The sequence below is a fragment of the Ranitomeya variabilis genome, chromosome 5 (genome assembly GCF_051348905.1).
Source record: "Ranitomeya variabilis isolate aRanVar5 chromosome 5, aRanVar5.hap1, whole genome shotgun sequence".
Taxonomy (NCBI): Eukaryota; Metazoa; Chordata; class Amphibia; order Anura; family Dendrobatidae; genus Ranitomeya; species Ranitomeya variabilis.
In genome coordinates, this window is record NC_135236.1 from 20,266,673 (window position 1) to 20,280,287 (window position 13,615).

General features: G+C 41.1%; 1 protein-coding gene across 1 annotated transcript; it reads left to right on the plus strand.

Moving 5' to 3' along the window:
• Positions 1-5,508: 5,508 nt before the first annotated feature.
• LOC143774701 (olfactory receptor 1496-like) lies at positions 5,509-8,714 on the plus strand. The gene is made up of 4 exons (XM_077262465.1): positions 5,509-5,526; positions 5,670-6,596; positions 7,508-7,547; positions 8,668-8,714. The coding sequence occupies exons 1-4, from the start codon at positions 5,509-5,511 to the stop codon at positions 8,712-8,714; spliced, it is 1,032 nt and encodes a 343-aa protein (XP_077118580.1).
• Positions 8,715-13,615: the final 4,901 nt, after the last annotated feature.

Sequence of the window (13,615 nt, forward strand, 5' to 3'; positions counted from 1 at the left end):
AGCGAGAACAGCTCGCATGCGAGATGAAACTCGCATGCGGAAAAAAAAGAAACGAACTTTATAGAATCGAGCCCATTGTGTGTATCACACTCAATGTGGACCAAAGGACGCAAAGGAAAGAGTTCAAACAGAAATAAATTGTAGCCGAGAGAACTTCAGCGCAGGAATGCACGTTCCAATCCAATGACCCTATTGGAGAGAAGTCAAAGTCCAGTAAAAAAAAGGAACAGCATCCCATCCAGATTATAAAAGATAAAAAAAGCTTTATTCTGCCATCATGCAACATTTCAACCATAATAGGTCTTTGTCAAGCATATACAAAACATAAAATGGCAGCCTTATATAGTGTGATGGCACATGCACACCAATAACTCACAATGTACTGCACACTTTACTTTAATACAAATATACACATAATAAGCAATTATTTTTCCAAACTCCTTATTCCCACTATATAATCAAATACAGTATTAGCGTAAGACACATAAAAAGAAAAAAATACAACAAGAAATTTTACAAAAAATCACAATGTCAGACAAACAACCAATCACATATAAATCTGAACACATTGCTATGGAAACCAAATCTGATGGTAATGGTGCATGCAGAGGACTAGGACGTTGCCAACCTGAAAGTGGGCCACACCAAAGAACCACATCTTCTCTCTCGACTTTCCTGTCCCAGTTTATAGGTGACCGCAGCACACCACTATTGAAGCCAGAGCAGTGTTAAATGGTTGTTGGTTGGATAACGGATAATGCTTCCAGTAACTTAGCCACCACCACCACAATGTCTTCCACATGGTCAAGTCTAAGTAGCCGTGAGTGTGGACTGGATATTCCTCAGCCTGATACTCCTTCCTCCCACCATGCCAAGTGCCCTGAGACAACTGATCAAACACTTGGACACTCCAAAGAGCTGTTCAGTTTTCCCTTTCAAGATTCTAGACTCTCGGCCAGTCAACTTAAAGAGGGGCCAGATGAGATCTCATGTAGAGATTCTCAAAGCTTTGAACAGCCACGGTCACAAAAAGGCGATGATGGGAAAGTGTCACAAGAGGAGGACAATGATGAGACACAATTGCCAGAAAGTCAGTTGGAGGAGCCAGGTGCAGATGTGGAAGACGAAGTAGTGGATGACATAGTGACTGACCCAACCTGGCAGGAGGACATGCAGAGCTAGGACAGCAGCACACTTGGGGAAGGAGGCATATCACCCCAACAGGCAGGAAGAAGCAGTGTGGTGGCCACAGACAGAAGGCGTGCATTCATTCCCCATAACACCAACATGAAGGAAGTTGCCATTCCAACTGTTAGATCTTCTCAAGTCTGGTTATTTTTTAAAAACTCTGCCGATAACCACAAACAGGCCATTTGCAGCACCTGCCATGCCCGCTTCAGCAGACTACCAGCCTGACCACCACCAGCATGATCAAGCACATGGCAGCAAAGCACCCAACATTGTGGGCTTAACCCCAGGCTCCTGGAACACTGTGTGCAGGTGACACCACTCCTCATTCCACTGTTTTGCATAGAAGCCAATACCCAGTCCACCTTGCATGTGAAGATGCCTCTAGCCCTGCATCTGTTGTTGCCCACAGTCTAGCAGCATCATCATCAAGCCCGTCCAGGTCCTTGTCCCAGCACAGCCTTCAGTTATCCATACCCCAATCATTGGAATGCAAGCGGAATTACCCAGCCAATGCCCCACAGGTCACAGTCCTAAATTCTAACATTTCTCTTCTGCTTGTGCTCGAAATGTTGCCTTTTTGGCTAATTGAGATACAAGCTTTCCGCAACTTGACGGTGGCAGCTGTCCCAAAGTACTCGGTCCCCAGACGCCGCTATTTCTCCAAGTGTGCCATACGTGCATTACACCAGCCTGTGTCCCACATTACCCATGCCCTCAACAATGCTGTTACTGGGAATGTCCACCTAACCACAGACACATGGACAAGTGCTTGTGGGTTGAAATAGTGGAAGCCGGGACCCAGTCAGACCTTGGGATGGAACACATCCTCCCCAAGCCGAGGATTGCAGGCCCTACATCAATCAGGGTTGCCCCAACAGTGTACAGCTCCTGCACCTACTCCTCCACTTCAGCCTCCATCTCTGAAATCAACACATCAGTCAGAAGCTGGAAGCACTGCAACACTGCCTCAGCCAAGCCGCAACAGGCTGTGCTGAAGCGAATCTGCATAGGTGACAAACCGCACAATGCAGAAGAGTTGTGGACAGAGCTGAAAGAGCAGTCAGATAGTTGGATGACGCCGCTGACCTACAGCCAGGCATGGTCGTGTGTAACAATGGCAGGAACCTGGTGGTGGCTCTGAGGCAAGGTGAGCTCACTCACATACCTTGCCTGGCCCATGTGCTTAACCTCATGGTTCAAAATACGCCATCTTTCTGTCCATTTTGGAAAGTCAGCTACAGCTTCAGCCTTGCCTGCCGTGCTTTAGCAGCGTTTGCAACTTCCTGCTCATCGACTGGTGTGTGATGTCCCCACGCGTTGCATGTTGGAAAGGATTTGTGAGCAGAAGAGGGCAGTTGTTGACTACCAACATCATCAAGGCCATCAATATTTACTTCAGACTCCACACATAAGACCTCAGGAGTGAACATGGATGTCAGACATATGTACCATCCTGCAAAACTTTGAGTACTGTACCAACATGGTGAGCGGTGATGACGCCATAATTAGTGTTGCCATCCCACTTTTCAGCATTCTGAAATCCTCTCTGCTCACAATTAAAGAGGATGCATTGCAGGCAGAGCATGAGGACATGGATCAAAGAATCATACAAGGGGATTACACTCAGCCCCTCCTCATGTCTTCCCAATGGGGATTGGTAGGGAATGAGGAGGATGATGAGGAGGAAAAACAGGAGCTACTTTCATGTGTTATAGACGGTGCTACAAGAAAAGCTGTCATACCATCTGTTTAGTGGGGATGGCATGGCCTGAGGACAGGGAGGAGGAAGATGAGGATGAGGAGGAGGATAGCATGGTAAGTTGTCCTGTTGGTGAGGACACGGAAGTCTTGCCTGTTAACTGTCTGGCACGCATGGCTGACTTTATGTTGCACTGCATTTCAAGTGACCCTTGCTTTCAAAATTTTTTTGATTACACTCATTACTGGTTTGTGAGACTTCTAGAGCCATGCTACAAGGAGAACATTCAATCTCTTCTACCAAAGGCAGAGAGGTGTAGTAAAATGTTGCCGTACCAGAGGGTCCTTGTAGCGGAATTACTTAGGAAATTTCCATGTGAGAACACTGGCAGCAGACGTCAGAATTTGCTGTACAACCAAGGAGTCCAAGTGACAGAGACTGAAATACAATCCAGCTCAGGCAGGGGAACAATGGAAAAGTTCTGGGACAGTGTTCTCAGACCCTCCCATCGTGCAAGCACAGAGGCAAGGGGTGCTGTCACAAGAAGTGCAATGTTTGGGAAGATGCTGAGGGAGTACCTTGCATATTGTACAAACGTCCTCCGGGATTCCTCTGTGCCTTTTAATTATTGGGTATCCAAGCTGGACATGTGGCTTGAGCTGGCTCTCTACACCTTGAAGGTCCTGGCCTGCCCTGCTGCTAGTGTTCTGTCAGAGTGGGTTTTTAGTGCCTCTGGTGGAATTATAACAGATAAGCGCATCTGCCTGTCAACTGAAAATGCTGACTGGCTGACTCATAAAAATGAACAAGGTCTGGATTGGGCAAGACTTCTGTACACCACCAAGTGAAAACAGCGAAACATAACCTCTAAGGCTTCTCTCACACTTACGTCGGTACGGGGCCGTCACAAAGCATACCGTCGGACAGTGGTGATTTTCTGCACAACGTGAGCAGTGGACGTAGTGTTTCAACATGTCCGCTGCCCATAGTAATCTCCTAGGGAGGAGAGGGTGGAGTTATGGCCGGGCTTGCGCAGTTTAAAATGCAGGACACATATACAAGTCATTAGCCTGGAAAGGATGTACCTTAACATATATCACAGCAAAATCCATTTTGGTTTAGTTTTTGTATGTTTGTTGGTGCGCCTAAAAATGGTGTGAAACTCTGACAACAATGCTTACAGCTGTGACCTAGGAGTCAGGAATGCTTCCAGGGGTGATCCCCATGATGTTTCTGTGTCATTTGAGCAGTGTTTCCATCATTTTTTGATGTTTTTAGACCTTAAAAGGACCCCCGGGGGATCACAGTAGAAATACTCGGGTTTAGCATAGTGTAAGGCTCTCAGTCTCTTTGCTATATCTGCTGTGATTTTCTGTTATTGTAACCTGGTTTTTCCGTCGGCCATTTTGCTTTGTCTTGCCTGCAGCTACTTTGCCCTGAGTCAGTATGGAGTTTGTAGCTTCTATGTTTCTGCTCTGTTCTCTGCCTCTTGCCTTTATAAGCAGCCTCAGCTGTTCAATCAGTGCTTCTGAATCATGTCTGCAGTCAGCCTGTGACCTGCTCCTGAAAGTCTTGGACTTAGTAATTCAGCCATCTCCTACTGTGGATCTCTGGAAGACTTGTGGACACTGGAACTCTGCTGCATGTTAAACAACAATTACCAGGGAAGTAACAGAGATATTCTGAACCTGTTTTGTGCTTAATGCTGAACTTCAGGTTTACTCTGGGCTGCTGTGTCGCCCGCCGTGTCTCCAGCCTCTGGACCTCTGTACCTGCAATTATGTAAAACCTGTTTCTCTGTGGCATACTTGTATGAAATAATACAAGCAAGTCCTAACTAAACCTGTGTCTCCTGTGACTTCCTTGCACCCAAGCACGAGACTCTAAATAGATACACATAGACTGGCATTAGGCTCATTGCTCGGATCGAGTATTTTAGTGTTCGCCCATCACTAATCAACATATTTAGAGTACATATATATATATTGTAACTATGTTACTTCTAAATAGAACAGTCTATGTATAATGTATTTTATATTCTCTTACTAACCTGTTTTTCTTTTTTCCTTAACTGTGAAACTTTCCAACTCCACAATGATGTCACTTATAGTTAAACTTTGTATCATTTATTCTTAAAAGTAAATTAATTGACATTGAAATATTTTTTTTTTTATTTTTCTTTAGTTTTTCCCCAAAGACAAGAGCAATAGAGACTCGTAAGTTTGTAGCAGTAATAACTGCTGGGAGTTGTTCTACACTGTACCTTGTCTTCTGATCCTGCATAAATATCCAAGGAAGCATCAAGGAGCCTCACTTGACTCTGGACATGGACCACGCTGCTGCCTGACATCATCATTAAACCCCCAGAGAACTGAAGGGAAGGGGAGAAATATTGATTTCAAAATGAATTACAGGGGCAAAGAAATATCTGGTGTTAGTATCTTAAATTAAATTATTTAGTACAGAAAAATTATTATTAAAATTCTGAAATATAGTAATTAAATGTATGTTATTAAAAGATGATAGTTTTACATTCTTATATTTACAAGTGACACTTTGCCAATAGATGTAGTAATGTATAACAATGCACAGTTACGGGGTGAATGTTCCTGAGAAATATGGGAAATACAGCATGTGTAAGTGAGAAGTTATCAGTATGGTGAGTTATTTGCACAGTTACATTTGTCTACGTCTGTAAGTCTATTGGATCAGTTTCTTATTTCAGAGGCTCCATATAAATGACACAAAGTAGACTCACAGCTTTTTGTTCTAATCACAGGAAAACAATCTGACTGTGATCACAGAATTTTTTCTCTTAGGATTTCAAGTCAGTCAACGTATAAGAATTTTACTGTTCTGTCTTCTCTTCGTCATTTACTGTGGGACAATATGTGGGAATCTCCTGATCATCTCCCTGGTGTCCACCAGCAAGAACCTCCACACTCCAATGTACTTCTTCATCTCACAACTGTCCATCAGTGACATAATCCTACCCACAGACATTGTCCCCAACATGCTCCATATCCTACTGAACAATGGTGGAACCATTACTTTTAATAACTGCATTTTTCAACTCTATGTTTTTGGTGCCTCAGAAACTTTAGAATGTCTTCTTCTGACAGTGATGTCTTATGACAGATACGTGGCCATCTGTAATCCCCTACATTATACCTCTATAATGACGGGTGGACATTGCATCATACTGACTGTCATCTGTTGGATGTTTGGGTGGTTTTTCATTTTAATTTACATTATAGAAACAGCAAAGCTTGATTTTTGTGAACATAATATCATTGACCATTTATTCTGTGATATTGTTCCTTTGATAGAACTTTCCTGTTCTGACACATTTGTAGTTCACCTAGAGATTTATTTACTGAGTATTCCAATATTAATAATTCCCACCACAATCATTGTAATGTCTTATACTAATATAGTTTTAACAGTCTTGAAGATCTCATCCAGTACCGGTAGACAGAAAGCCTTCTCCACCTATAGCTCCCACCTCACTGTGGTCTCCATATATTACTGGACAATATTCATAGTTTATATAGTCCCAACAAAAGGCCGAACACTTACTAAAAGTAAGATCCTATCTCTGCTATATACTGTGTTCACACCTTTGATCAATCCTATTATATACAGTCTGAGAAATGCAGATATTAGAAAAGCCGTACAGAAAACTGTGGATTTTGTAAACTATTCAGTACGTTGTATGCATTACTGAATTTGTGTCTGAAGAGTGTTTCTACTCTACTTTTATACCTACTTCACCTTCCTTTCGTCAGTGGCCTCTTATGCAGTCTAATCAGATCTCATGTTCTGCGCTGAGGAGGGGCAAAACCTCCAAACACTGTTTCAGCAAATTGAGTCTTTGGTTTGTCTTTCATCATAAGTCATGTGTGAAGGCTCATTATGGGGTCTATATTGACTTTTAATATTGCTCCTTCCAGTAGATGTCATTAGAGTTGATGTCTTCTTCAATAGACAATTTCCATCCTCCTATTCTGTCATGCCAGTCTTCTAGCAGTGGTGATGGGTTGAAATATTCCTTCATTAACCAATGGTCTCGGTAAATAACAAACTGTGTCTGCCAACCGTGGTGTTCGCTTTAACAATTTCAGCTACTGAATAACACATTTTTATTGCATGGTGTATGATGTTTAACTATATGTGCTTATTGCTTTGATTATATCCTTTTTTATTGCAATTTGCTCTGTGTGACTGACAATTCAGTTTATCTAGCCGGCATTTGTACAATTGATGGGGATTAGTGTGGATGGTATCTTATAGGACTATTTACCGCTCATATACACACACTATGTAGCGCAGAGACATTTTTCTCTTTAATTTTAGTCTCATTAGTAATACACATCAGGGGTGTTTTTTGTCTTGGGCTGCTTTCTTTCTATATGTATTTGCATATGTATCTCTTTGCCTTGATGTCCTAGAGGTGTGAACAGCACGGTTAACAATATCTAAATTCTTGAAATATTCCTTTTTGTCTTACTGTACTCTGTCATTATTATTTTGGATGATGATTTTCCTCAAGCACCAGGTTTTCTTCGATACTTCCATTTAGTATCTTATATCTTATATTTTGTGCTTTACATTCAGATGAAATCTGCTTTATTCCCGACTCTATCTGAATTTCCAGGTAATGGTTTAGATTTGCAAGATCATCGGTTTCAAAATTCTGATTCAAAATTTGTTTCATTCCTGTTTTATCCTGTTCTCCTTCAAAACCGACTATAATATCATCCAGATAAATCAGCACAGAAATTCATCTGTTTTTTTGGAATATTCAACACATCTTTTTTGTTAATACTGTATGGCTAAATTCTGTCCATGTGTAATTGGGCCCCTGAGCGCTGCTCGTCCAGTCCCTTCTGTATTTATTCTGTTCCCATTTCTAAGATTATGTGAGAAGATGGGATTATTTCCTTGACATTTAAGTGAAGCTCCAAAATGAGCTATCATCTGCTATGTGACTAGGGATGAGTGGATTGATCCACAGAGTTGAGTTTCCGTAAATTTACAGGTCCCCAAGAATTTTAGCAATTTTCATGTCCCCAAAAATTTTTGCAATTTACAATTTGATATGCGAGGATGGGAAGGTTCTGCTGCTTTATAGTCACTCAATGTGATTGGTAATTGATATTTCTGCGAAATAGTAGAGTAACAGCACCTTAATACCAGCCTTTTTCTTTATTCTTCATACATCACAAACAACTGGAAACATTTTGTGTAATACACCTCTGTCCTAATTTTTACTGCTAAACAGATGAAATGAAACCCCATTTCAAATAATAATAATAATTATTATTATCATTATCTATATATATTGCATTGATTCGTATGTAAAAATACAACCTATAAACATGCAAAATTAATTAGCTCAATCGGTAAACACCATAATGGAAAAATTGAGGGTTTTCCTTTTTTCATTAAAATGCAAAAATAGTCAGTCAAAATGTGGTATTTAGCCCAATGTCGCATAGATGATTATGTCAGATTGCCCAACATAAAAAAAAATCCTTACACAACACGACTCCATTAACCAAAAAATTAAAACAAGGAATTAGAAAAGTCACTTTTTTTTTGTTTGCAAATTTCTTGTCTGTTTCCACCATTTAAAAAAAAATTATCCAAATTTGGTATCGCCATAATCACAATGACTTGGAGTCAGATGTTCGCAAGTAATTTTTTTTCAAACAATATAGAAACAAAACCCAAAAAGATAATTTCTGAATTGTATTTGTTTTTCCCAATTTCAGCCCAGTTGAATCTGTTTCTTCTGTTTTCTAGTGAATGCAATGATTAGATGTCATTCAATACTCATCATAAAGCAAGCCCTAATATGTCTACGTCAATGGGAAAACAAAAAAGTTATGGCTTTTGGAAGCAGAGAAGAAAAAGCAAAAGTGTAAAAACTAAAAATTACCTGGTCAGAAAGGGGGTATTCCATATTTTATAAAATTCATGTCACATAAAAGTAGAATATTGGATCATGGTGTTGGCTCCAATCTCTAGAAAATTACAAAAAATAGCATATAATCGCCAATCTCCAAGTTCCTGAGGATTTCAATAATACAGGCAGCTAGATCTAGATCCTCTCAATTATTAGGAAGGTGGGAATAAGAGTCTAACGCCTGCTTAATCAGGTTCATGCAGTTACTCTTTGAGGCAACATTTTACTGTACCTAATATTAAATTGTATGATCTGATTGAACAAGATTTGACATTTAAGACCAAAGTAGACTTTAATCAAAGCGAGTTAAATGTACTAATTGTTATTAAGCCATTTCAACAGTCTCGTATATGGGTAATCTCAAGTTATTAACCCTAGAACGCATACCCATAGAAATCTACACATTCACGCACCTGGGGCCTTTTAGGCCTGTTTACAATTATCATGGAATAACTCAAATAAAAATACTTTTTAACCCCTTAGTGACAGAGCCAATTTGGTACTTAATGACCGAGCCAATTTTTACAATTCTGACCACTGTCACTTTATGAGGTTATAACTCTGGAACGCTTTATCGGATCCCGCTGATTCTGAGATTGTTTTTTCGTGACATGTTGTACTTCAAGTTAGTGGTAACATTTCTTCGATATTACTTGCGATTATTTATGAAAAAAATGGAAATATGGCGAAAATTTTTAAAATTTTGCAATTTTCAAACTTTGTATTTTTATGCCCTTAAATCAGAGAGATATGTCACAAAAAATAGTTAATAAATAACATTTCTCACATGTCTACTTTACATCAGCACAATTTTGGAAACAATTTTTTTTTTTGTTAGGGAGTTATAAGGGTTAAAAGTTGACCAGCAATTTCTCATTTTTACAACACCATGTTTTTTTTAGGGACCACATCACCTTTGAAGTGATTTTGAGGGGTCTATATGATAGAAAATAACCAAGTGTGACACCATTCTAAAAACTGCACCCCTCAAGCTGCTCAAAACCACATTCAAGAAGTTTATTAACCCTTTACGTACTTCACAGGAACTAAAACAATGTGGAAGAAAAAAATGAACATTTTACTTTTTTTTGCAAACATTTTACTTCAGAACCATTTTTTTTAATTTTCACAAGTGTAAAAACAGAAATTTAACCACAAATTTTGTTGTGCAATTTTTCCTGAGTACGCCGATACCCCATATGTGGAGGTAAACCACTGTTTGGGCGCACCGCAGAGCTTGGAAGTGAAGGAGCACCGTTTGACTGTTTCAATGCAGAATTGGCTGGAATTGAGATCGGACGCCATGTCGCGTTTGGAGAGCCCCTAATGTGCCTAAACAGTGGAAACCCCCCACAAGTGACACCATTTTGGAAACTAGACCCCCCAAGGAACTTATCTAGATGTGTGGTGAGCACTTTGAACCCCCAAGTGCTTCACAGAAGTTTATAACGTAGAGCCGTGAAAATAAAAAATCGCATTTGTTTTCACAAAAATGATTTTTTCGCCCACAAATTCTTATTTTCACAAGGGTAACAGGAGAAATTAGACCACAAAAGTTGTTGTGCAATTTCTCCTGAGTACGTCGATACCCCATATGTGGAGGTAAACCACTGTTTGGGCGCACCGCAGAGCTTGGAAGTGAAGGAGCACCGTTTGACTTTTTCAATGCAGAATTGGCTGGAATTGAGATCGGATGCCATGTCGCGTTTGGAGAGTCCCTGATGTGCCTAAACAGTGGAAACCCCCCACAAGTGATACCATTTTGGAAACTAGACCCCCCAAGGAACTTATCTAGATGTGTGGTGAGCACTTTGAACCCCCAAGTGCTTCACAGAAGTTTATAACGTAGAGCCGTGAAAATAAAAAATCTCATTTTTTCTACAAAAATGATCTTTTTGCCCCCAAATTTTTATTTTCACAAGGGTAACAGGAGAAATTAGACCACAAAAGTTGTTGTGCAATTTCTCCTGAGTACGTCGATACCCCATATGTGGAGGTAAACCACTGTTTGGGCGCACCGCAGAGCTTGGAAGTGAAGGAGCACCGTTTGACTTTTTCAATGCAGAATTGGCTGGAATTGAGATCGGATGCCATGTCGCGTTTGGAGAGTCCCTGATGTGCCTAAACAGTGGAAACCCCCCACAAGTGATACCATTTTGGAAACTAGACCCCCCAAGGAACTTATCTAGATGTGTGGTGAGCACTTTGAACCCCCAAGTGCTTCACAGAAGTTTATAACGTAGAGCCGTGAAAATAAAAAATCTCATTTTTTCTACAAAAATGATATTTTTGCCCCCAAATTTTTATTTTCACAAGGGTAACAGGAGAAATTAGACCACAAAAGTTGTTGTGCAATTTCTCCTGAGTACGTCGATACCCCATATATGGGGGTAAACCACTGTTTGGGCGCACCGCAGAGCTTGGAAGAGAAGGAGTGTCGTTTTACTTTTTCAATGTAGAATTGGCTGGAATTGAGATCGGACGCCATGTCACGTTTGGAGAGCCGCTGATGTGCCTAAACAGTAGAGACCCCCCACATATGACACCATTTTGGAAACTAGACCCCTTAAGGAACTTATCTAGATGTGTGGTGAGCACTTTAAACCCCCAGGTGCTTCACAGAAGTTTATAACGTAGAGCCGTGAAAATAAAAAAATCGCATTTTTTCTACAAAAATGATCTTTTTGCCTCCAAATTTTTATTTTACCAAGGGTAACAGGAGAAAATGGACCCCAGAAGCTGTTGTACAATTTGTCTTGAGTACGCCGACACCCCATATGTGGGGGTAAACCACTGTTTGGGCGCATGGCTGAGCTCGGAAGCAAAGGAGCGCCATTTGACTTTTCAATGCAAAATTGACTGGAATTGAGATCGGACGCCATGTCGCGTTTGGAGAGCCCCTGATGTGCCTAAACAGCAGAAACCCCCCAAAAGTGACCCCATTTTGGAAACTAGACCCCCCATGGAACTTATCTAGATGTGTAGTGAGAACTTTGAATGCCCAAGTGCATCACAGAAGTTTATAATGCAGAGTCGTGAAAATAAAAAATATATATTTTTTAACAATAAAGATTTTTTAGCCCCCAAGTTTTTATTTTCACAAGGGTAACAAGAGAAATTGGACCCCAAAAGTTGTTGTCCAATTTGTCCTGAGTATGCTGGTACCCCATATGTGGGGGTAAACCACTGTTTGGGCGCATGGCAGAGCTCGGAAGGGAAGGAGTGCCATTTTGGAATGCAGACTTTGATAGAATTGTCTGCGGGCGTTATGTTGCCTTTGCAGACCCCTAATGTACCTAAACAGTAGAAACCCCCAACAAGTGACCCCATTTTGGAAAATAGACCCCCCAAGGAACTTATCTAGATATGTGGTGAGAACTTTGAATGCCCAAGTGCTTCACAGAAGTTTATAATGCAGAGTAGTGAAAATAAAAAATATTTTTTTTCCCACAAAAAAGATTTTTTTAGCCCCCAAATTTTTATTTTCACAAGGGTAACAAGAGAAATTGGACCCCAAAAGTTGTTGTCCAATTTGTCCTGAGTATGCTGGTACCCCATATGTGGGGGTAAACCACTGTTTGGGCGCACGGCAGAGCTCGGAAGGGAAGGAGCGCCATTTTGCAATGCAGACTTTGATAGAATTGTCTGCGGGCGTTATGTTGCGTTTGCAGACCCCTAATGTACCTAAACAGTAGAAACCCCCACAAGTGACCAAATTTTGGAAACTAGACCCCCTAAGGAACTTATCTAGATATGTGATGAGAACTTTGAAAGCTCAAGTGCTTCACAGAAATTTATAATGCAGAGTAGTGAAAATAAAAAAATATATTTTTTTCCAACAAAAAAGATTTTTAGCCCCCAAGTTTTTATTTTCACAAGGGTAACAGGAGAAATTGGACCCCAAAAGTTGTTGTCCAATTTATCCCGAGTACGCTGATGCCCCATATGTGGGGGTAAACCACTGTTTGGGCGCACGGCAGAGCTCAGAAGGGAGGGAGTACCATTTGACTTTTTTAGCGCAAAATTGGCTGTCGTGTTTGGAGACCCCCTGATGTACCTAAACAGTGGAAACCCCCCAATTCTAACTCCAACCCTAACCCCAACACAGCCCTAACCCTAATCTCAACCCGATCCATAATCCTAATCACAACCCTAACGATAATCACAACCCTAACCCCAAAACAGCCCTAATCTCAACCCTAACCATAACCCTAATCAAAACCCTAAATCCAACACACCCCTAACCCTAATCCCAACCCTAACCCTAATCCCAACCCTAATCCCAAACGTAACACTAATCCCAACCCTAATCCAAACCCTAACCCTAATCCCAACTCTAACCCTAACTTTAGCCCCAACCCTAACTTTAGCCCCAACCCTAACCATAACTTTAGCCCCCGTCGTCACAAAAAAAGTTCAATGTAACCTTTTTTTTGTACGTCGCGTCCGCCATTTCCGCGGATGCGTGGCCGTAACTCTGCCCCCTCCTCCCCAGGACATAGACTGGGCAGCGGATGCGTTGAAAAACTGCATCCGCTGCCCACGTTGTGCACAATTTTCACAACGTGCGTCGGTACATCGGGCCGACGCATTGCGACCGCCCCGTACCGACGCAAGTGTGAAAGAAGCCTTAGGCTACTTTCAGACATAGCGCATTTTTGAGCGCTATTTTGCGGGCGCTTTTCAAAAATGCGCAATGTCATTTTCGTCTGCCGGCAAAGTGAATGAGAAATTCACTTTGCCGTTCAGACACA